At 37.2% G+C, this 26,426-nt stretch overlaps 1 protein-coding gene across 19 annotated transcripts in view; it reads right to left on the bottom strand.

The window, feature by feature from the left end:
• PARD3 (par-3 family cell polarity regulator) overlaps positions 1–26,426 on the bottom strand; it is a 623,149-nt gene that overhangs the window by 293,193 nt on the left and 303,530 nt on the right. For 16 of the 19 annotated variants that reach the window (XM_087420623.1, XM_087420632.1, XM_087420628.1 and 13 more), the window contains one exon: positions 24,442–24,573. The exons of the other annotated variants lie outside the window; for them this stretch is intronic. In XM_087420623.1, the coding sequence (XP_087276749.1) occupies positions 24,442–24,573 (132 nt within the window). The remainder of the gene's footprint in view (positions 1–24,441; positions 24,574–26,426) is intronic. 19 annotated transcript variants of the gene reach the window in all.

Below are 26,426 nucleotides of genomic sequence, written 5' to 3'. Positions count from 1 at the left end.
TTTCAAAGATTTGGATTAGTAAATTCTGAAAAAAAAGTATAATTCTATGTGCTAGATAGATGAATAATAAACTTTGAGACTTAAAATGTAAATTTGTAGGTGTTTATCACGAAACTCGTCAAGACAGTGAAGTACCATGGATGGTGTTTATTATGTGTTCTTTATTTTGAACATTACCCACATTCCTAATGGGAATGTGAAATAACTCCTATTCTACCAGACTTAATCTTTTGTCTCATAAATGGGAGCAAAGAAATTAAAGGTCCATTTAAATATCCATGATTACTTTTCAGAAAATGACTTGAATCTGTTTTAGAAACCTTTAATTTATGAAGTGTGTGTTTCGCTGACCACCTTCAAATCACGGCACTAGACACGACAACATTTACCTGGTCGTGTTCCACGTTCAGAGGGCAAGCGATTCCAACCTTGCCGCTTGAGAGTGCATTAAACTTTTTAATGAGACACTATGCATATATAAAGTTGAATATGAAAAAATAATACAATAATTTTTAAAATATTAAATTACTAATTTACAATTGATCATCAAGTAAGTTTTAAAGAAGATGTGGAGTACTGAGGAGCGAAAGGGAGAGAAGTATGCAAAGAAGCATTATTTAAAGCAAGGGAAACCAACCCCCCTCAGTTTTGGAGTGTATGTGTCTCGCTAGTAATTTTCTTTAATGTTAAAGGGAGTGTGTCCCCACCATTATCATCTCATAAAAGATTAAACTAGTGCCAAAGTATATAAAATAAAATAGGGAAGTCTCATTTTACCTCTACAATTCTGTTCCAAGTCCCGTCTTTAGAATTAATCATGGTTGCAATTTGAAAACCATTCCTCCAATTCCCTTTCTATGATTGTATATACAATGATATGTCCATATACTCAGGTATAATTTTTATATGAAATGAAACATATTATATATACTCTGTGAAACTTATATTTTCACTTAACAACATGTCTTGGACATCTTTCAATACCTATAAAGATGTTTTTATCTCAGTTGTTGTAATGTCTACAGAGTATCCCCTAGTACAAATATAAAATAATGGATCTAGCCACTCATCCATTAATGGACCATTGTAGCTTGTTTCTAGTATTTTACTACTGCAACAACACACTTATCTGTGTGCAAACATTTCTATAGATAATACTCCCCTTAGTAAAGTTTAAAACCAAAGGACGGATATTGCCCAAATCACTTTCAGAAAGGCTTCATCAATTACACTCCAATCTATAGTATATGAGTGTGCCTACAGGGCCACATGCTTGCAAATACTTGATATCACAAGTATTTTTAATTTTTGCTAAACTATAGCAAAAAAATCAATATTTTAATTTGCATTCTCACCATTCCTAGTGAGGGTAACATCTATTTATAAGAAGACAAATACTCTTTCATTTTCTTTGAAAATGAGTCAAAAAAGTTTTTAGTAAAAAGGGCTTCATTAAGCCAATATACTCAAGTGAAGTGGAATTTTTATTCCTACTTGTTTTTTTAAACGATGTACTCTGATCAACAGCATTCAGCTTTTAACAACCAGTTCATGTGTGGGAGACAGATAGCCAAACAAGGGTGTATGATCGTTAAGAGAATGAAACAGATGACCAAATGGCTCATGCTCACGATGTCATAATTTTAAAATGAAAAACACGATTTATCTTTCAAAATGATCCCAAGGAAAAGTTTAAACTGAAGTAGTATATACTAGTTCTTAATATTATCAATTTTTATGAATCATATACAACTGAAAACCTGGTATCCATGTTTTTTTAATTGAGATATAATTGACATATTAGTTTCAGATAGATGTACAACATAATGATTCAATATTTGTATATATTGCAAAACGACCACCATGACAAGTCTAGTTAACATCCATCATCACACATAGTGACAAAATGTTTTTTTCTTGTGATGAGAACTTTTAAGATCTACTTTCTTAGTAATATTCAAATTTATTAACTACAGTCACCATGCTGTGACCATTACATCCCCAGGACTTATTTATTTTATAACTGGAAGTTTGTACCTTTTGACCACCCTCACCCATGTCACCCAACCCCCACCTACCTGCCTCTGGCAACCACCAATCTGTTCTCTATATCTATGAATTCCGGTTTTCGGGGTTTGTTCATTTGTTTTCAAATTCCACATATGAGATCACACGGTATTTGTCTTTCTCTGACTTACTTCACCTAGCATAATACCCTCAAGTTCTATCCATGTTATCAAAAATGGCAAGATTTCATCTTTTTTATAGCTGAGTAGTAGTCTATTGTATATATATACAACACTTTCTTTACCCATTCATCCACTGATGGACACAAGCTTCCAAGTCTTGGCTATTGTAAATAATGCTGCCATGAACACGAGGGTGCTGATATCTCTTTGAGTTAGTGTTTTCATTTCCATGTTTTTTTTTAAATTCAATTTATGAGTATATGAATCACTACCCCATGGGGTAAATGTTGGGTGAGTTTGACAAATGAGAACCTGATAAAAACCCTTTTCCTAGGAGCAAGCTCATAAAATAAGATATCTTCCTTATGAATTCAGGGAGTTCTCATCCATCTATCCACTTAATGATTTATTCAACTGAATGCCTATGACATGCCAGGCACTGTCTTAGGCATTTAGGACACGAGTCAACAAAACAGACAATATTGCTGCCCTCCTGAAACTTACATTTTAATAGGTAGGGACAGAAAATACACAATAAATATAACAAATAAGTAAATTATATGTATGTAAAAAAGGGCAATTAAATATTCTATTGAATGAGGTAAGAGGAACTGGGAATGGAGCAGGTGGGAAAGTGGGGATGTAGCAGGGGTAGCTAGTTCAAGTTGTAAACAGAGGTTAGGAAAGGTCTCAGTGAGAAGGTGAGATTCCAGCAAAGATTTGAAGGACCAGGGAGAGGTAAGCAAGATGTCTGGGGAAAGAGCACTCCAGGCAGAGGACCAGAGCAAAGACCAACAGAGCCTGCACAGTCAAGGAACAGACCTCGCAGACTTCCCAAAACACATCCAGGGACGCCCATCTCGCCCCTAGGAGTCTCAGTTTATAGAGAAGCTATCTTTGTCTATGCAGTTATGGTAAACTAGATAACAACATGGGTTTTAGAGCTAGAAAGACCTAGATTTGAACGCAAAATATCATACTTACTGTGTCACCTTTAGCAAGTTACAAGGCTTATTTTAAGACTCATGTTTCTCTTCCAGAAAATGGGGATAATAATACTAAACTTTCTTAGGTTCTGTATAAGGACAATGCATATAAAGAGCTTAGCACTGGGGATCCAATGCACGGCAAAGTGATTATAGTCAACAATACTGTATTATAAAATTCAAAGTTGCTAAGAAACTAGGTCTTAATTGTTGTCATCACAAAAAAAGAAATGATAATTATGTGACCCAATACAGATGTTAGCTAATGCTACAATGGCAATCATATTGCAAAATATAAACGTATCAAATCAATACTTTGTATATCTTAAACATACACAATGTTATATGTCAATTATATCTCAATAAAAAATAAAGAAAATAAATGATCCCTTAGTAAAAAAAAAAAAAAGGCCAGCACAGTAAAATTCAAGAAATGGTAGATCTTGTAACTATTATTAACCAAAAATTACCCTAACTAAATACAACACAGAGATGCACATGCACACTGACACATACACACTGACCCTTGAGGTTAAAAAAAAGTCAGCCCATGTTTTTGTTATTATTAAAATTGTTTTTATTGAGACCTGGAGTATCGAGAAGTTAAATTATGTAACAATTACCCAAGTTTTCCAGACCACCTTAAAATCACAATGATGTTTTTTAAATTCACAGAATCATTATTACAGTTCAAATATTAACAACCTGGCAAATTTATAATCACATGGGAAATTGAAAAGAAACCATAAAACTCTGGTCCAATTTTTATCTTCTTATTCATAGGCAGTCCCTAAGCAACATTATTCCAGCAAAAAGCAGCTGACCACAGAGTGAAGACTAACCTTTAAATTCCCTTTTATTTTGAAGCTCATATATAGTTCATATATAGTTCTATATTTGCAAGTGTTATATACCATAAGGTATAATGATTTATACATTAACATTTTACCTACTAGTGGAAAAACAATATAAGAAAGAAGCTAAATTTGATGATCAACAGTTCCATCATCTCATTACATACAGCAATGCATGCACAAGGTAAAAAATAAAATCGTGAGCCATATCATGTTTTCTAACAAACAAACAGAAGAAGTCCCTTAGCATTAACAGAGATTTTAATAGTCAGAATCCCTTGGGATAAGAATCAAGATCAATGTTATTTAATATAGTCATAGTAATTTGTTGGAAGAAATAGACAACAAGATATATTCCAGTAACACAAAACCATTTAGGTCAGTGGAAACCAGAAAGGTCTTTGAAAGACTCCAGAAGGAACTAATCAAATATGAAGCATGATGAAATTTGGCTTATTAATGCAAGGTAATCAAAGGTCTCAACTTTAAATTTTGAGCAAAGAGCCCTATCAAATAAGCAATGGCTTCCTCCCATTTGCAGGGAACTAGGCAACAATCCTTTCATCACTGAAAAATGCAAAAGAAAATGCCTCCCTTCTGTTTCTGCTAGCACTCCATGTTTTATACCTCCCAGTTATTCCTCAACCCCCTAGAAATCTGGTGCATGTCCCTCCGTTCTAATGAAATTGTTGTGAGCCATTTTTAAGGTCTCAATCATGGAAAATCACATCTTGATTATTACCAGGACCAATTGATTCTGCCTCCTAATATCTATTGAATTTACTCTTTCTATCTCCACTGCAACAGTCTGGGTTCAGGACATTATTTCTTAACTTCTTATGGGCTTTCTCTTCTCAAATCCATTTTCAGTATACTGTAATAGTTAAAGAAACATGTATTTTGAACCAATGTGACAGACTTGACCCCTTTTCTCCATCATGAATATTGTTTCTGCATATTATATATTTGGACACTTTCACAATCAGGACCCAATTTAAATTCTAATATCCATCTTGTCCACATGTGAACACTAACCTTTCAATACACCAGATTACTCACCAACAAAAACTCTCCCTACTTTCGTGTTTCTGCAACCTGGCTCTACCAGGTTACCACTGTAATCTCTCAAGACCCAAAGTGAATACCATCTATTTATCCAAAGCAGTCCTGGTGCTTTGGGTCGAGTCCCTGAATATCTGGCCAACTGTCACGTTGACTGAAACGTTCACATCATGCTTTTTACCCACCTCTGTTACACAGGCATGACAATGATTCCAGTCCTCTGTTGACCCAATGGACTAGAAGGTATCTAAGAGCAGGGGTGGAATTATTTTGGTCACTACTCAGCACCAATGCCTATTTGGTCAATACTACAGAAATATTTAACTGACCAAAAACAAAAGGGCAAATTTAGTATTATATTTTCAGCTATAGAATAAACTGGCTTTGGAATCAAAATTTAATGGTAAATTTTCATGTTTAGATGAATGCTCCTCTTTGCAAATGTATCTCCCTTAAAGTAGTAAGAAGTTAGGAAGCCCTCAATAAGATCTAATTAAAAGACTAATCAGAACCATGAAGGGGAGCAGAATGAGAGTGATCTAAGCCATGTAGAGGTTAGGAAGAGGTGGTGCGGTTGGGGGAGGTGGCAATTGGCAACTGTATGGCATAGGAAGGAAGAAAGAGGCAAACACCCTACATTGGCATGTGGAAGCAAAGAAGAGCTGGGTAGAGAGTTGGAATATACTATGGCAACCAGAGAAAGCTACAAGACAGAAAGGGCAGACAGACCTCAGCTGTCCATGACTGCTCCAACCTTCAAGACAGGAAGCCTGATTGAGGAAGAACTTCTCCCAGCTACCCCTGCCCCAAGCTATTATGAAATTTTTAAATCAGTGTGACTTAGAGGATTGTTCTTATGAATGGCCTAGTAAGATTAGAGACAGTGCAAAGAGCCTGATCACCAAAATCTCCTTGTCTACTCAAATACCTATGACTACTTGACTGTTAAAAATACATAAAACTCTACAAATTGCTTTTATTTCAAACAGTTAAGTTTGGAAGGGAAGGACAGAAATGCACAAACGAATTATTCTAAATAAAGATGAAAGTGATGTGGCCCTGTTGGGATGGAAGAAGGTGGCTGCCATAGAGAAGTGCCCACGGTCAAGAGGTCAGAGCCCAGCCAGTGGGACAAAAGGACCAGAGAAGAATACAGAGCCAGTGGCTTGGTTGATTGAAACCACTGGTGGGGGAGAGAGGGCAAGAACTAGTTTATTCTACATTATAAACTAAAGGAAACTGTGCAGAAACATTAAAACTAAATGATTTAATATAATCTTGTACATACACACACCCACGCACGAGCACTAAAAGTAACTAGGGAAAAGTCAATGAAAATTTTTTAGCAATGCAAAATGTTGTACCAAAGAAGGAAAGAATGGGAGCCCAGGTTGGAAGTGGTAAAAAGAAGAGTTTACAGTAAATTAATTCTTTAGAAATCAAAGGATATACAGGCAAATTTTATTTTAGAAGACGTAGTCTTAGTGTTTAGAATCAGGGTAAAATGCTTATAAATTTAACCTAATTTGTAAAGATTCTAAATGAATTTGGAATAGAAGATATCATAAAAATGAATTTCTTTAAGTTTTAAAGCTAAAAGTAGTTACAGTGCAGGAACTGAAAAAGACTATTAGTTTGAATGAGGGGAAAAGGAAACAGCAAATCTCAGAAGCTGGGAGAGCAAACTTTTATATACCATGTGTGCTGGTTAAAATACTCATGAACTGAGGTTCTAGTTATATTTACTTCAATTTGGATACCTCTTTGAATTTATATAAAAGATCAACCTAGAGGAGAAGCATTACAGCCATAAGTAAATCAAAATATTTACAAGTAAATAAAAAACTTCTACTTACAGAAGAGAAGCTTACCCATAATGCTAGTACTTCTTAGTAAGATATTAAGAAACATCTTATTTAAAGTGTTTACAGTTCTAGTACAATCAGAAAATATGCTGATCGTATATCTTGGCTACATATTTTTTATTATCATGGGATATTAACAATATATATAATTATATGAAAAGTATAACCACCTAATGCATGTGGAAAACACAAGAGAATACTGATTATATACCACATATTTGTTTCAAATACAAAAAATCGTAATCTAGAATCTTTGACAGTAGAATAGATGGTTGTATGTAATTTACTTATTATTCTATCCAACAAGGCCCTATATTAAAAGATAAGAAGCAAGTTGAGTTCCCAATGATAGAACATGACTATCGAAAATTTATAGCAATCACTAGGACAGGGTGAGTGGCAGAGAGCAACAATAAATGATATCTTAGGTTTTGATTAGCACATGTAATTAAGATAACTAACATGTATTGAATATTAAGCTACATTATTTTATCTAATCCTTACCACAGTCCATGAGATAGGTTCTATTATCTACCATTTTACAAATAAGAAAATTGAAACAGGAAAGAGTCAAATCAACGCGACCAAGGTCACATAGCTAAGGGCAACAGAAATCTAACATTTCTGGGTTGAGAGCATAAGATGTTAACCACTATGGATGACCATTAAAGCTTCTGAACAACTTATTAGGAAGAAAGAGGTAATTTCCCCAATTGTCCAGATGAGAAAATGGTGGCTCAGAGAGGTCAGGCTAATAAATTTCTCAGAGAGGGAATCAAATCTAAGTCTTCTAATTGTGGGCTATGACACCACATCCTCATAGGGTGTTACACACAGCGGGAGCATCAGAATGTCTTTTACTCAATAGAATGAAAACAACACCTGAGTTATGTGACAACAACTGATTGGTATGTTGTGGAAAGATCATTAACTGAAATAAATGATTCAGATTTCCTCAAAATTTTACCACACTCCTTTTTTCCAGAGAGACTTTGGAATATTAGTTTTCATTAAGCGACCATTTCAATCCAGGTTCTGCTCCTCCAGGAAACTAGAGATCAAGGAGCTCTCTCAAGATTCCAGTTCAGAAGTATGAACTAGGATCCAGTTTTGGTCTACCTGACCAACATTCCCGGTCCAGCCACTCTAATTTCAAGCATAGTGATGTCTTAGAGCAAGCATCCAATACACATGTGGTCAGAGATTGAATTAAGTCATTAATGACACACTGTTGATTCAAAAGGTAGGGGAGCACCTAAGGCATAGAATAGAATGGATAGAATATTTATTTAAAAGGACTGAATAGTAGTCAAATAGAGCATAGGATATACGTGGGATGACGGCAGGAGATGAGGCCGAAGAAAGTTAACTTGGGATTTGGATTGCAGAGTGCATAGAACACCAAGCTAATGAGTTTAATTTTAAATCAGAGTGCAGTAAGGACATTCTTCTTGCTTTTAAACTTGGGGGTGATGCAATGCAAGTGGTAGTTTGAAAGATTAAGCAAATAGGAATTTGCAGAATTGACTAAAGAAGGAACAGGTGGTAGAGGGAGACAAATACATCAGTCCAGTCAAAAGGAGTATGGCTGAAATAAGAATAGGTGCTGTGCAAGTAGACAGACACGTGCAAGAGTAAAGGTATAAGACACGGCACACGTGGCAACAGACAAAACATGAAGGAGGAGAAAGAAGAAAGAAAATAAGTTTGAAACCTGGGAGACTCATAGCAAAATTCCAGGGAATAAGAAAATCACAGACAATTATAGAATTTTCTAGGTCTAGGAAACATTTGGAAATTAACTATGCACGATTTCCCAGGGGGTGAGGCATACACAGGCCACAATGTGTCCCACAGGTGGATGGAGAGTCAGGTCCAGAACAAGGAGTTCGACTCACGCTGCCTTTGCTTGGGAGAAAGCAGAAGGTAGTTCAAAGACATCTAGACAGGAGGCACCAGCTAGTATTAGTGGGCAGGCACAAGGTTGGAGGGATGGGAACAGAAACTAAAAGGTCCCACCAAAGAAAAGCATATAAAATCCCATCAAGAGAAATGACCTGCATGCAGGCAGAGCAGAGGAAAGACATTTTTGTAAATAATACAACGAGTGAGCTTAGATATAGAAAGTCAGAGAAGCCAAGAGGAAGTTTTGCAGGGATGCATCAGATTCAAAGTGGCGGTTCAGCCACTTGCTAACCACAGGAGAAAAACTGCACATATACCTTAAAGAAAACATTTTCACTGTCAATAAGAATTCTTTGCATATTTTATTTACCATTTCCAATATATTAAAAAAAATAAGACCTAGGATTCATCCTTTTATTAAAATCTACAACAAAATGTATAATAAACGTTAACCATTAAATAATAATGTATACACTAACACAATTTATCCCCAAGTCAAAGAAGAAAATTTTAAAATTCAAATAGTTATTATATTGAGCCAAAGAAAAAACATCAAATCACTAAGTCATGTCCAATATTAGACAACTAAATTAGCAAAAAGTTTAACACACAGCTCAATGGGAAATCTCTTTAAAATAACAAACACTTTATTTTTATTTGAATTGCGACATATTTTTCTTGGCCAACCTACAAAAATATGTTTCTCTTTCCAAGAGTTCAGGACATTAATGCCCAAGTCTCAGCCAAAGGTTTATGAAAGTATTACTGAATTGGGTCTGTTTATGATTAAAATACAAAGTTCTCAGGAAAATCAGTCCCTCCAGGGACTTAAAATATGAGTAAGTCCAAAAGCCTAGATTTCTGCTGATATAATCTAACATTCCTTGCCCTCCCCTTAAACTTTCTCCAATTTAATCTAGAAGAGACTCCTGAAAAGTTAAACACTCAACGTAAGGAAAGAGATACTATCTAGGGAATAATATATTTTCTACCAAAATGCTTGCTATAAAAACGTTTTAAGAGAAAAACATTTTTAGATACACAAATTACAAGCAGATAGCCCTTCACAATTACAGATGGATTCACTAAAAGTAGGGTATGCCTAGATGCAAATGTTGTGAAAGAGATCTAAGGCACCAGAGGTTTAGACAAGCCTCGCTCAAAAATAAAGAAACAAAACCCCTGAGAAATAGCTATGGGCCATGCCCTCATCAAAGAGAAAAACATAATTAAAATGAAACACGATAAGTGCGATGATGGAAAAGGAGTAAGAAACTACTACGTGCACCTTACTTCGGTTTTTGCGCAGGTAGGAGTGTGGATAAGGCCCCGGGCTACAGGAGGCAGGTGTCAGGAAACATCTCCTGAGGGTGGAGACCTCCAACCTGAGACCAGCGGAGCAGGACTTAGAGAAGGGAAGGGTCGGCCAGCACGTTCAGGGGCCCAGAGCTGTGAGAGCGAGATGAATCTGGAGACGGAATGTGTTCAGCAGAGCTAGCCAACCTGGAGGGCCCAGAGAAGGAGCTGGGGTCCTGTCAGTGAAGGACCACCCAGAAGACCCAACCACAACAAAAACACCAGCATCAAAAGGAACACTTACTGAGCATTTACTGTGTGAGGTACTGTTTAAAACGTTTTACATGAACTGTCTCATTCGCGTTTACATGAATCCTCACAATCCTGTGAAACACGTCTTAGAAAGTTATGAAACTTGATCTGAGGCTTAGAAACTTCAGGAATTTGCTGAGCCTAACACATGGTGTGAGATTCCAACCCGGGTCACTCTGACTTCTAGCACCTGTTAACCACTTCACCCTCACCATTCCTAAGGACGGGCAAAGCCCTGAAGAGTGTTCAGCGGGGTTCTTCATCACACGTCGCTCTGGCCCCAGTGGAGTCACAGGCGACAGGGAGGGCGGCTGCACCATGACTCTCGTGAGTTCATGACAGCCTGAACTTGGGAAGGAGAAATGAGGAAGGAGAGGAATGAGTGGGACCGAAGAGACATTTAGAAAGATAATCTCCAGGATTGGAAGTACAGAGAAAAGAAATAGGAAAAGTGAAGAATAACACTCAAAAGATCATGGTTGGTAAAAGACATAAGCATCAGGACTCTAGGCTATATCTTCTTTAGTGAACACAGCCTCAAGGTAATGTATTAACCTCCACATTCATACGGCAACACATACTCATATTTACACGGGGCTTTACTCTGAGCCATTCAAATTCTGTAGCAATTTTTATCAACCATGGCATTTATTAAGTTAGAACAACTTTATCTACGTGTAAGAGATAGAAAAACTGACAAAGGGATCCAAAACCATGGATCACAGAATGGCAAAAAACACTTAAGTGGGGACATACGTTCCATTTTTCTAGACACTTAAATGGAATTTTAGAAATTTCACCTTTGGTATCTGTAATTAATATAATACTTATTTATACTCTGTGGGGTGTGTGTGTGTGTGCATAACCATTTCTGGTCTACAATTTGATGCTCCAAATAAGAGGAAAAGTTAAGAAGGAAATCCATGCAATTGCAGCTGTCTGTGATACTTTCTTTCATAACTGCAGATGCTAACACCTTAGCATCTCAACTTCCTAAACACCAGAGAGGTGAAAGTGTGGAAACAACAAGAATTATCTAAAAGCAGTGGCTTTACAGAGTAAACTAGTCAGTACATCCAGAGACAGAGGATTCTGATCAGGCAGGACTCCTCAGACACTTATTTAAGCCAATAAATGATGAAACAACGCAAGACAGAGAAAGAATGCCTGGTCCTAATAGGTGATAAAAGAATAAGAGAATATAAATGCCAACAATCCTTCATGGAATGAGAAAGGTTATAAACGAGACACTAACATCTGTTGGTCAAAATTCTCAAACCCCAAATAGAGCAATTCCATCAACACAAATCTTGCATCTCAAGAAGATGAGCTTTCTTCAACGAGTCCCAGCAACCAAGGACAACGCAGCATGCTTAAGTTTGGCAGGAAGACTGCATTAGCTCCTGAGAGTTTACATCCTTCCAACAGGTTGTTTTCACACTATTACATAATGTATAGTCTAAGGCATAACAGGAAAAACAATGTTAACAGAGAAATAAATTACCATAGCACCTCATCTCAGGGTATGTTAAGGGGACAATACTATTGATTCTGCTCATAACAGAATTTATATACACAAATTACTATTGAGAATCAAGCATAAAACTGCTATCTTTCAAGAAGCATTTAGTGAGCCACCCATCTTAAAAATATCTTGTTCTTTTCCTGTCTCGTCACTGAACTCATTTGCATTGTAGCAAATTATGCAAATAAGAACTATTGAATCAGTTGTCCTCAAATAGGAGACAGAGAGGAAAGGGGAGAGAAGGCGTGGGGGGACTCTTGCTGGGATATGATCATTCTAATACACAATAGAAAAGTATTTGTCAAATATCTGAGATATAAAATATGAAAAGAATGTCCAAGTTATGTCAAAAGTGAAAAAAATCCTTCAGAAAATCTCGTTTAATTTACGTGAATTTTATTTAACATTAATAAAAATGTTGTTTAAAAGTTTCCAACTGAGGCAACTAAAGAAAACATTTCTTAAACTTAAACCTGTATTTATTAATTTTTTCTCCATACGATTACTGGGGCAGCACATATACTAAGATTATTGGGGCAAACTTACTAATATATCGCGCTCAAGTAAAAAACAATCATTTTAATAAACATTTACCACCTAAAAATGGATTTTTTGCAAGGTTTGAAGTCTCCCCTGTTTTAAGCTCTGATAGTGCTCACTCAGCTCCTAAATAACTTGTGGGTTTGGGAAGATAAAAATTAGAGAAATTAAAGTTAAGTAAGGGAAGAAACATTAAGACCGGGAAGAAGAGGAGCTGAGGCATTTCTGAGTATTTACATCTGAGCAAATACTAAAGAAGTGGGACTCAACTCTCTAAAAGACTAACAAGAACTCCACCCCTCCCAAACTCTTCCCTTAGAGAAAAAGGAGTTGAATGGCCTGCTCTCCTCACCAGGAAAGGAAGCCCACTTTTAGCCTATGTTCTGCCAACCGTGTCAACAGCCTTCTCCTTTAGAGAATGTGTAACGGGAACTATTTTAAAGATACATCTGAGCAAGTGAGTTTAATAGATTTCATAGAACACCATGTTGCAACGTAAAGTGACGGAGTGAACACGGTCTCGTGGGCAGTGCTGGTGGCAGTGTAACTTGGTCCAGCATCTACTGAGGTCAGTTTGGAAATATCCAACAAAGTTACACATATATTTACTCTTGTATAAATCCACAAATGTACAATTTCATTTTTAGGTATCTATCCAAGAAACACTCAATGCAAAATGACTACATACAAAGGTTATTCATTGCAGTACTGTTTGCAACAGCAAAACACCATAAATAATCTACGTGCCCATCAGCAGGCAATGGCCCATCTATACAAAGGAAATTAAACTGTTTCAAAAAGGCACTTTTTATATTTCAATATGGAAAGATTTCCAAGTTATATTAAGCAAAAAAAAAAAAAAAATTAAAGCATAGAACATAGTAGATAGTATTTATATCTAAAAAAGTATTTATATGAAAAGAGAATATATTTTCACGTTTTCTCATAAAAGAATGGTACTATTTGAAAGGATCCACAAGGAACTAGTAACAGTGGTTGCACATGGGGAGAAGAGCTGAGTGACTGAAAGGCAGTAGTGGGAGAGAGACTATTATTTTGTATATCCATGTATAATGTTTGATTTTGGACCTATGAATATGTTACTTTTGCAAAAATGAAACAAATGTCTTCTAAAAATAAAAAACAAAGAAAACGATGTTATCAAATTAATCCCCACACAGTCCAAAAAATTCTACCGTCTTCCAAGGTAAGAGGGAAGACCCCCTAATTGTAATCCTTCATCTCATATAGATGACTAAGGACCCTGAGGATAATAAGGAATGAATAGGGTATCTACCACCATCAACTTATAAAAAGTAAAATTCTCTGCAGCTAGTGTGCAGTTATCGTCACATAAGAATCAATTCCTTTAACTAAATAACTTTTTGTGCAATTCCATAAGAAACAAAGGATATTACTTCTCTCTTTGAAATAATTTCTAAAACTCAATTATATATCAAATATCCAATTCTATCAAATATCCATGTAGAAAAAGAGAAGCTTTACTCAGAGAATTGAATGAAGAAAATAATCTCAAAAAGCTACATGCTAGGTATAACATGTTAATGGTAGATCAGAATTCATAGTATCTATATTTTATACATGGAACATGTGAGTACCAAAATTCCATTGTTCCTAGAATAACAAAAATTCATCTCAAAAAGAAAATAAAAATGTTGCCAGCTTGGGGTCCCAGAGTAATATTATAATTTATATTCATTCTAATGAAAACAAAAATCTTGGAACTCTCTGAAAAAGAAATTTAAAAACAGTTCTCAAAACAAATGAAATATATAACATATTCAGGAGATAATATGAACTATATTACTTTCAACGCAATTGCTGATAAAATACCAAAGATAATCAAATGGTTTGTTCAAATATTGTTTTTCCAATTAAACAGAAAATTTATCTGTTACTTTAGTTATAAACACAGAGTAATTTGATATTTTCTGATAATTAAATATTTTTGGGGCTAACAGAATTGATGACTATGCTGGGCGTCTAATAACATGATTTGGGGGGGCCTGTTTTCTTCATGTCCCAGTAACACCTCACGTAAGTCACAGCAGCTCCTATCCTCTACCATTACCTCCTGTACAAAACCTTCAACTCAGGTGGCTCTCCCAGGGCTACTGTGAACAGCTGTAGCACAGCAGAAATCATTAGGATGCAGAGAGACTCTTGGTAGTAGTCTGATAGTGCTCACCTTTTAACACTTGAATCTATGTGCAATTATATGACATTCTCAGGGGAAAGAGCAGCGGGGATTAAACAAACTTGTGGATAAGGAAGACTGTGCTCTCCTCCACAAAATCAAGTTTTTCAAAGTAGGGACATTGCTTTACTTTAACTGATTTAAGAATTTTTTTTTCCATTTCTTGGTCCTTTAGTCTAAAATCGTTTTCCAGTCTTTTTGCCACGTGCAGATGCTAAGTGACAAGCAAGAATGCAACCAAAGGTCAATGACTCCATAGTATGACTGTGTTTATAAGGGTTACATGTGCTATGTCTTAATATTTCACAAGTTTTCTTTGATTTACCTATAATCTGCAGTTTTCAGTTCATAATTAATAAAAATCACAATATCACATCATATGGCATTATAAAGTGGTCGATCTAGCCCACCCAACAAAGAATCCATCCATAATACACGGCTATCAGAAAACATGAGGACATTATGGACCTTTTCCTTTCAATTTACTGAAACACTTATTCACCCAAAAATACATGAGGGATTACTAGGAGCCACAAACAACAGTAAACAAGACAATGCCTGTGCCATTTTAGTGCATGGACACAGATATAAACAAAGATAAACTCAAATTCACAAATGTTATGAAGAAAACGATGGTGAGAGAAGAACTAAGAATGGAATGGAGCAGGGATGTCACCCTTCTTCAAACATGGGAATTTGGGAAGGTCTCTAGAAGGGGAGATGTGGGACATGATACACAAAAGATAAGGAGGAACCAATTCTGTGAATTGGGAGGGACAGCAAGCCAGGCAGAGGCAACAGCAGGACAAGGGCTTGTAGGGGAGGGAGGAGTGTTAATTGAGCATATATTTGCTGATCCAGAAAGATCTAGTACAGAGAGAGAGACACAAACATACACATTCATGACTGGGTAGAGAAGAGTTGAATACAAGAGCAAAGTCCTAAAACTGACAGAGATGGCAGACAATAGACACGGCGATGGTTGGCCTTGAGAGGTCAAGGGAACTTCTCCCACGTCTGAGGAGGGGTGGTCTGAGCACAAACACAGGTAGGTTTGTTAACGTGCTGGTGGGAACAAAAGGACATGGCTATAAAATTGCCTCCATTTTCTCAGGGGAATATGAAGTTAAGTCACAGGAGGGCCAGTTAATGATTTACTTCAGAGAATGAAAGGAATTGCCCAAGGTAGGAAGGGACTAGGCTTCTCTAAGGGTTTAACTTAATTCCAATAAATATCAGTATTGCAATTTTATCTCACAATTTGAGAATTACAGTATTTGTAGAAAAAGAGGGAAAAAAATTGCTGTCTCCCACTCTTATGAAGTTTGATTTATTAAAAATAAAAACATTTCAAAGTAATAGGCACTTATTATAAATAAGTGTAAATAATATGAATACATGAAATGAAACTCAAAAGCCCACCCAGCCCCCCCATACCATCAGGTATATGTTGTGGAACTATATGTTTATTTTAAGTACTCTAATTTCTTTATAATTTGTTCACTATCAAAGAAAGCTGATCTACAATCTCCTTTCAACCACAAGAGTAGAGGAAAAAAATTAAAAAGTCAAAGAAAAAAAATGACTCATAGATACACAGACCCAAAGAAAATCCAATAGGCACATACACTCAGGCTTCAGTGGGGGCAAAAGAACATAAAACCATTGAACAAAATGTTTTAGCACTTAAAATAGCAATTTTTAGGACCACTTCAGAACCATATTGAAGGTAGCTGGAATAAGCCTGTGTAGGACTGATAAAAAAAAAAAAAAAGTATATCTACCTAGATCATGAAATTCCAAAATTAAAAAAGGCTTATGTGATTCAATTTCTACAGGCAGGCTTCAAGAAATGGGTAGTGAAAACAACATACAGTAGGCTGAAAATGTTAATGCAAATCCTTAACCAGTATTTTTTAAAGAATAGCAGTTCCACTGCTCACAGAACATAGACATAAAGAACGAATTTTCAAAAGCAAATGACATACAGATGGGTGGGAATAAAGAGAGTTAGAGTATAAAGCATGTATTCTCTTCATCGTCATATTTAATCTCAAAGCTCACAACAAAAAACTTTAAGACTGCCTGCAATGAAAACATAAAAGCACCCGAGTGTCATAGCTAAAAATGAAAATGTATCTTTATCCACAGTGCAACCTCTAAACATCTAGTCCAGGCAGCTGTATTCACAGGCCAAGAAAATCATCAGCTACTAACAGATTCCCCAGGAAGGTTAATCCACACACCACCAAAGACTGTTCACTCAGTAGAATCTCTGACTCACTTCCCTGCTGCTTGCAGGCTTTTAGCTCCATAAACCAAAGAAGCAATAAATATGGCCAGTCATAAAGGAACAGGAGGATTGACAAGCATCTAACTGCTCCAAAAGCCCATGAGTAGCACTGTGCCACCCTAACTCCATCCATATCACAATGGGACCCAGATGCTTAGCAAGTGGCCAAGCAGAAGCCCTTGTCAGACACTTAGCATTCTTAAATGGTATCCTCAGATTTAATCATATTAAAACCACATGTGCTTGCCAAAAACAAAGGGGATATAAAAAACGGACACAGGCACAGAGATTAACACTAATGTCATTTTTGAGTCAGATTATGTTCTTCAGAAAAGAACCAGAGATGATTTAAAAAGATTAAATTTTATTCTAATTCTGATAAGATGCCATAGAAGCAAGAATCCAATTCTGAAAGGATGATGAGGGCATTAGAAATAAACCAGGGATGAAAATGAACCAGCCCAGCATACCAAATGGTACTTCCAATATGCAAGGAGCAAATATTATTTAAGAAAAAAAAATAGTTACTCAATACTAAAGGAAGTTTTTGAGTGTCACCATGAAGCCGGTTCTTACCTAAAACAAAGACAGGAAGGAAGGAGGCAACTAACGAGCGCCTACAATACACCAGAAACTGGGTCTGCATTTTGCCGTGTGCTACGGCACTTCATCTTCACACACAAAGCCAATGTCTGCCAACTGGGTATTATCTTCCCCATTTTGTACACAGTGAACATGAAGTTGGCAGAGTTTATAAACCTAGATAAGGCCACACACCCAGTGAACTGAGGGTCAGACAAGAGGATCCACTCATTAGAAGGGCAGGTTTCCAATCCTGGCACACACTTCCAAGCTCACTGGGTCTTTCTATCGCTGAATTTATGTAAGAGTAAAATGCTGCTTGTCACTGTCCTAAGAAAATACCATCCAAAGTGGCCCTGCATGTGGCTGGCAAGGTTCCCCAGGAAATTAGTGTGTCCAGAAGAACGTCCCCCTGGACCCCTACACTCCAGCCCTATCCTACCTGATGCTCTAGTCCACAGTTCTTTGACAATAAAAGTAGAAATTGTGTAGGGCTTATGGAAAATAATACGTGTCACATATGTATGGGGTGCTTTAATCATTATGTTTTAAAACTCAAATAATTTTAAGATATGTGTATTATAATAGCAATCATCCTATTATCAAAGCACAAGTGCTCCTGGCATTAATATATCCAAGTGACACGACAACTCTCTTCAAAGGTTGTTTTGGTTTTATTTTTGGTGTTATTGTGAACATGACAGGTTTCTGCTATAAAGCAAATCTTTGGCATTTTATAATGAAAACTAAATTTAATTTGAAAACAATCTTGATGTTTTTAGTTTCTGCATTTGCCATTGTTAGAGGTAAACACAAATATGTTTGCTTCTGCACAATTCTGTGAAAGTTTGCCAATTAGGAAATAAAACTAATAAATCTCCTTCCTTTTAATAGAAAACTGTAGAATTTCAGAATTTGGAGGCAGGCTTTGATTATTTTTAACCTGATAATCCGAACAGTCCTTTGGTTACTCAGTATCTATGGGCTAAAGAATTAAAGAATAAACAAACAAACAAACAAACACAACACGTTCCAATTACTATTTGGCAGCCCCAGAACCCAACCTTAAGTCCATTAATGGCGGCGGACGCCACAGAGCCCTGCCTGGCCCCACGTCCGAGTCTCTGCAGCTCTTCCGGGTTTAACAGGATAACCCGCAGGCGCTTCGCTGACCAGTCTGCAGCTGCTGTAATCAGATTTCTGAAGAAGCCATCTCCTAATTTTGTAATTAAGAAAGTCTGATCATTTCAATATTCTGGAAACCAACTTCTTTATGTTATCTGGACGGTTCTAGGTGTCAGTGAAATGAGAAATTTTTTTCATTTGGGAAAGGAAGCACTTGGGAAAGGAAGAGGATCTTCCCCTACGCAGGCAGATCAGAGGAAAAACCAACAGTGATGAGACATGTGGAAGCAGGACCTACAGCCGGATCATCCCAGACACCCATCATTTTATCACACCAAAGTACAACAGACAAAGCCCAGTAACACAACTACTTATTGACTGGCTTGCTCCTTTTTGTTAAACTACCTCCATGTAAAATCTGGATATGCTCAAAAATGTTTCTTCACCACTATATGTTTACTCACATCCAAAATAGGCTCTAATTTTTTAAATTTACTTTTACCCTAGATCTTCAAAAATTTGGTTTTAATCAAATTATAATGAAAAGTAAAAATGAAATACTTTCATAGAAACTTACTTTTTCCATGATTTGTAAATATACTCATTGTGTATCATGTGAATATTAGTTATAATGCATAAATATTTTCAAAAGTTTAAAGAGTATCAGAATAAGCAAACAGGGGGGCTGGGCCGGTGGCACAAGAGGTTAAGTGCGCACGCTTCGCTGCGGCGGCCCGGGGTTCGCTGGTTCGGATCCGGGGTGCGCACCGACGCACTGCTTGTCAGGCCATGCTGTGGCGACATCCCATATAAGGTGGAGGAAGATGGGCACGGATGTTAGCCCAGGGCCAGTCTTCCTCAGCAAAAAGAGGAGGATTGACAGATGTTAGCTCAGGGCTGATCTTCCTCACAAAAAAAAAAAAAAAAAAAGAATAAGCAAACAATGTTGCACTATGCTTTTTTGAGAATAAGACAAATGATAAGCATTTATTCTCTAGCATTATTTTATTTAAATATGTTTTCTAATTAACATTCAACTATTTTCTAATTCTAACATCTAGAACTCAGTAAATACATGCTAATGTAAAAAGACGCACTATCCTCGTATTAGCCATCTTCATCTCAAGAGAAGTAAATGATCAGAGGTCAAGAATGTTCTGTTCTGCATGAAAAAGTATGAAGAAAAAGTATCCTGGCCGGAGACAGTGACAAAAGTTTATAAAATAAGAAAAAAAGGCACTGTCATGCTCCTAAAACTCCTGGTTTGGGGACTGTGAGACTTGACACTGGATGGTGAGACTTGCAAGCAAGGGTACAAAGGTGAGGGGAGAGCACATTCAATGTCACACTTGAGTTGTTCCATCACCAAACACTTAAGGTAGTTTTCCTCACATTTTGCCTCCTTCAGTATAATCTGCCAATTAAATGAAGTTTTTGCTTGATGGAAAGAACTCTAAAACATGGCTTTTTCTCCAAAGGTCAGGGCAGTCATTCCCCTAGAACAGAGCTGAAGTGGCGGCTGGAATGTGCCTTGCACCACCTTGCTCTCTCAGTTAACTGGCCTCAGGTCTGTTCACCAAGACACGGTGGTGAAAATGGCAGGCTCCTAATTAGCTTAAATTTCCCTTAAGGTCTCTCTACTTTCTGGTCCTAAATTCTTCCAATCACATGTTATAAAGTTCCTGCCTCCTCTTTTGTGGACTTTATTAGTTGCAATAAACTGCGGGGATAGAAGAATAAAGTCAGCTTATGATCTATTATCTGCCAATATTAAATACAGTCTATGCAGAGCCAGAGAAATGGTAATGGTTAAAAGAATTCAGATTTCTTAAAACATTGCCAAATATTGAAACTAAGGGTTTTGTTGCTTTTCCTGTTTCTTGGGTCTCAGAGTCAAAATTTCAGAAGCATGAAAACTTTTTAGGCAACACAACCACAACCCATTTAGTTTTCAAATCCTTTGTGCTTCCTCTGAGATCTCTCAGAAGAAGGAAGTCACAAGACTGACACAAGAAGAGGATGCTCTTTGAAAGATGCACAGTCCTCTTCCTTCTGAGATGAACGTGACGTAGGATTCAGCTACAAGCTAGGCTGAGCAAGGTGACCTAGTCACTGAAAAGCAAGACTACTCTTTCTGGAAATCACGCTGAGCTTGACTGCAAGTGCACCCTGGTACAGAGTTCCACCAGGATACATCACCTACCCTGGGTTATGGAAGTGTAACTTACCAATACTCTAACAGAGGGAAAGAAGATTCGATATCCCCGTAGGTAGGGTCCATCCCACAGAAAGAGAAAGCCACCTTCAGCTCCCAGCGTGCCTGCTAGCTCGGCACATGCACACCCTCTTCTGTCCTTTTCATCCCCGCTGTTTATTCCCACTGGCAAAGCTGATGTGGTCCTAATTGCCTTCAAAACACAGAGGTAACGAGAGACAAGCACTCTAGTAGGAAATAGAGGAAAAACAAAAGCACTGGAGGCATATAACATCTAGAACTCTCTTGACCTCCTCAGTCCAGACAGCAGAACTAAAGGAAGACAGCCATCGGTTCTACCCCAATGATCCCAAATCATAAAGGCACAGGGGTGATTTTTTTTAATCATATAAAACATTCTTTTATCTAGGTGATGCTATTCTCTTTATTAAATTTTTAATGGCAAAAAACTAAGGACAAAAAAAGCCACTGACGAGATATCAGGCCACAAAAGTCGGATGACTCACGGGGAATAGTTAAAAGAATAAATACAGAATTTAATGAGAATAGCCGGACTAGATTTCCAGTGTATCCAGCACAATCCATTAGTCCTCTTCTGTCCAAACAATTGTGCTTACTTTTAGCCAAAGTTTTAATATGGGTTTTGTTTTGCTGTTCTTGTTCTCTTAATTAGATTTCATTCTATCTAATTATCCTGCTGATGTGAAATCATCAAATTTAGTGAACAGATCATCATTTTTTAAACTTAAACCACGGAAGAAGATGTTTTTAGGCTCAGGAATCAATTAGCTAATGTTATCTACACTAGACTACACAGACTAAGTATTTATTTTTTAAAAACCTACTTATCATGGAACAAATACTTCCAATAACTTCCACAGAAACAAATCAAGGCTCAGTCTTTGGGGGAAAAAAGTGTGTGGCTTCTCAGCGCAATCCCTTTTACTTAAAAAGAAACTATTGTATGCCAAAATTGCAAAGAAAAACTACACTACTTCCTTAAAAACAGATCTACAACTGCAATAGTAAAAGTTTTATTTTTAGAATAGAACTAAATGTATCTCATTTTAGAAACTCTGGGCTGCCAGTTTTTTCCTCCTAATCTTACAATAAAAATTGTCATCTTTAGCATATTTAGCTAACTGTATCTCCTTCTTGCTTTAACTGAACCCTGACTGTGTTCAGTGACAAGCAATTGTGTTTCTGGGAAGGTAAGCTGCCACGCCCCCAACCCCAGCTCCAGCAGGTCAAGCTCCATCAGTCTAAACCAGAGCTGGCACTTTACTCCCTTCGACTTAGAAATGGCAAGTCATGCAATTCTGGACAACAAAACACCAAGGTGCATCTCTTGGAGAGAGGTGGGATGAGCTTGTGGGGAAAGTTTATTTGCTTTCCAAAAGAGCCACCAAGAAGAAAAAGGCACTCTTCCTCTTCTTCTGTGCAAGAATGTGATGGTTGCGGCCCTGGCAGGAAAGGACAAGCTTGAACACCGAGCCAAGGAGCCTCTGTAGAGCGTTCCCGGAAAAGAGGGAGATCCAGATCCTCAATGAGGTCACTGAGCTTGCAAACTGAACCCCGACCTTCCTTTCTCCCAGACTTCTTGTTAAATGAATAAGGAATATTTCCTTACTACGCAATCTAGATTTTCTGTTATTAGCAGCCAATTTTCTTCTTTTTTTTTTTTAAAAACCCTTTTTTTTTTTAAAGATTTTATTTATTTATTTATTTGCCCCCCAAAGCACCAGTGGATAGTTGTATGTCACAGCTGCACATCCTTCTAGTTGCTGTATGTGGGAAGCGGCCTCAGTATGGCCGGAGAAGCAGTGTGTTGGTGCGCACCTGGGATCCGAACCCGGGCCACCAGCAGCGGAGCATGAGCACTTAACCGCTAAGCCACGGGGCCGGCCCCAATTGTCTTCTAACAAATATATTAAGACACATTGAGTTTTTCTGGGTACCAGGCATGATTCTCACCCCTCGACAGGAACTCCATCATTGACACAGCAACTGGATGAGGCAGGTTCTATGATTATCCCCATTTGATGAACAAGTAAACTGAGGTTTGGATACATCTAGCAACACGCCCAAATGTCACATATGGTAAATAGCTGGTCACCAGCCAGTCTGACCCCAGGCCCATGCTAAACTCAAAATCTTAGAAGCATTTATTTCAAAGTAATAATGAAATCATAACATCAATTAGTTGGAAATCTGTATTATTTTGAGAAAATTGTGTTTCTCCTAAGTAGAACTACCATGGTTCTTTCATTATTTTAAATTACTTCCAACACACGTTTGCATGTTCATATTTACTATATTATCAAAATCAGTCCATGCGCCATATCATCAGTGGTGTCAGTGGCAAACTGTCCTTTTTTACTGTTTTATATTCGAATACCCCACATACACAAAATTATTTTAGGAGGTTTATGCTATAAAACATAGACCCAGATGAATTAGGTAAAACAGTTAGGATTTCTTTCCACTGATATCATTAATCTAAATTGAAAAATAGTTATTTCAGTATCCAGGCAAGAGAATTATTAATAATCTTAGAAACCGATGAACAGCTAAACATTCTCTCACTGAGTACTCACCTAGTTTTCCATCCATGTGGACTTTAAGAAAATAACTAAGTGATGAAGTAACCAAATAAGTGGGTTTTTAAGATCAAAAACTATTAAAACTACAAAGAAAACTCTTGTGACTAACAATAAACAATGAAGACTTTTAAAAAACAGCCCTGGAAGCATTTGGTTTTTATACATCAAACTTACCAGATACATTCTTAGTCTTCATATGCAAGGAAGGCTTCTCTAACAGTGATGTAACAACTTTGCAAACAGTCCTTCTTCCCAAGACAGGAAGCCATTATTTACATTGAGCGGTAAACAATTCTGATTTCATGAATTGTAGGTGGGCTACCCTGCAGAGTGAACTAAGCAATTCTAAAAACATAAACCTAAAATAGGTCCTTGACATTTATGAAAGGAGAATTCCCCAACCTGATAAAATCATCTAAACTCTGAAACAACACTATAGCACACATTTCTCTCATTAAGTGAAGTCAGGTATAACAGAATATTTTAATTTGCCTCTTCAGATCCTTTAACTGACTACTATCAATAAGAAGAGTCCATGGGTGCTCCTGAAAGTCTACTCATAAACTGCCAAATATCTTTTTATTATTCACTGCCAAATATCTGTGCCTCAGCAACATAACAAGCTCTAAGGTCATGGTGCTTCAGAACCTACAGAAAATATTCCTAACTGCTTATGAGAAATCTTTGATCAGGGACCGCCTCAGAACTACTCTACATCGATGTCAGACAGACTCCGACACAGAGCCTGGTACTTAACCCAAGTTTGTGAGAACAGTGTATGTGTCGTCATCAACGTGACGGAGGGAAGCATCTCTCGGGGCCTGGGCCAGGGCGCTATCCAGTGACGCGTGCAGAAGGATGCGTTTGTTACCTGTTCTTGCTTCTCCAGCCATTTGTCCACCATTGGGTGACTGGCACTCAGAGACGAGCGCGCACTGTCTCTCTGAAATTGCTCAGACCAGTTACTAGTATCCCGTGGGAGGCTTCTGTAGTTTTCATCTTTCTATTCAAAAAGAAACAAAAAATTGTCTTGTAAAAAACCAGACCTTGCAAATTAATGATTCACCTGGTTTTTCAAAAGTAGCAGAAAAATGATTCTACACATTTAAAATATTTTTTCCAAGTCTATACAAAATAGCTGATTGAGGACATTCCACCCAGACTGGACCTCAGAAACGTAGTCATATCCCCAAGATAAGGGAGTCTCATGACTGCAGCGGCGAAAGTAGCCACACGCGTACACGTACAGTAGACGAAACAACATACTCTGTACTCCCTCCCAAATCAATCTCCCCAGGCCAAGTATATGCACCAGAAAATGAAAAATGCGTCTATTTAAGACTTCTACTGTCTCTCAATTATGGCATGTTCTCCTTTCTTTTTCTTTCCAAGCTTATAATATTGTGAGCAATTTTCTACTATTCACCAAAAACGTTTAGAACAAGGAAGACTAACGAATCTGCACATTATTCAGATCCTTGTAGTTTTGTGACTTTGGGCAAGAGACTTGAGACTCTCTGGGCTCTACTGTGATCTACTTCACAGGCTAATTGTTAGCATTAATTCAAATAGCAAGTAAAAAAAATGAGGCCACCCCAATACATGGTACATAATAGACATATAATTGCTCACCCCAATGTGCTTATGACAAGTGATGTCTTCACACAAACATGTAGTCAGCTGATAAATGTCTATTTAATATGTACCAGAGCAACCAAATGCTGATGGATAGTTCTTTCAAATAATAACTTATAACAACTTGCTTTGGCTTTTAGGCTGTACAACTTAATTTCAGTGTTCTCAAAAGAAATGAGAAGGCTAGGATAACAAATAACAAAATCTAAGTATCTCCTACAAGAACAAATTAAAAATGTTAACCTCACTTGGACCCACTAATATCAGTGCCCCATTTTAAGAGAAGTACCAAAATATTCTCCTTAATAATTCTGTGAATAGTAGTCTGGCTATAAATATTTTACATATGATTGATACTTATCCTTCATTACTTAAGCCATGTGAGTAGTGAATACAAACACAGAAACAAAAAAGTATATAGGTTTGCATTGTTTAGACCTTAGCAACAGACTAGGTCTATTGTTTTCTCTTTTTCTGTGAGTTCCATCAGAGAATAAAACTTAAAAATTAATTGAAGGCCAGCCCGGTGGCATAGTGGTTAAGTTGGTGTGCTCCGCTTTGGTGGCCTGGGGTTCATAGGTTCGGATCCTGGGCTCGGACCTACACACTGCTTATCAAGCCATACTGTGGCAGCTGTCCCACATATAAAGTAGAGGAAGATGGGCACAGATGTTAGCCCAAGGCCAATCTTCCTCAGCAAAAAAAGGAGGATTGGCAACGGATGTTAGCTCAGGGCTAGTCTGCCTCACCAAAAAAATAAATAAATAAATAAAATGAATTGATAGTCTTGGACCTATGCTAATATTGTGACATATGAACATTTTTTTAATCTATAAATATTTTTTACCAGTATAAACTTTAGCATGAAACTTTAGAAAATTTTTAAAAAATTAACCTACAGAAAATAAACTTTAAAAACCCAATAGTAGAATTAAAAATTTGCAGCAAATACTTTTCAGTAGCAAAACTCTGTACATTTCTGGTTCCTGCAGCTCAAGGAAGCTACGAAGGAGCAGAACCGCAGTGCAAGGAAAATGCTGGTAAGACTGGGAGGACGCCCCACGCCCAGGGATTAGGCACGACCACCTCACAGAGACATGGAAATGGTAACATAAGCAGAGGACACAGACAAAGTCTACAGAAAAGAATGAAGCAAATGAAGAAACTAAAGCCCACTGTGTCTCAAAACACTAAGAGCCCTCCTAAAAACTTGAGCGTGAT

The sequence above is a fragment of the Ceratotherium simum genome, chromosome 32, assembly GCF_057802395.1.
Source record: "Ceratotherium simum simum isolate JZ-2026a chromosome 32, ASM5780239v1, whole genome shotgun sequence".
NCBI lineage: Eukaryota > Metazoa > Chordata > Mammalia > Perissodactyla > Rhinocerotidae > Ceratotherium > Ceratotherium simum.
The sequence above is the reverse complement of the archived record's forward strand: the minus strand, read 5'-3'. Positions and strand labels throughout refer to the sequence as shown.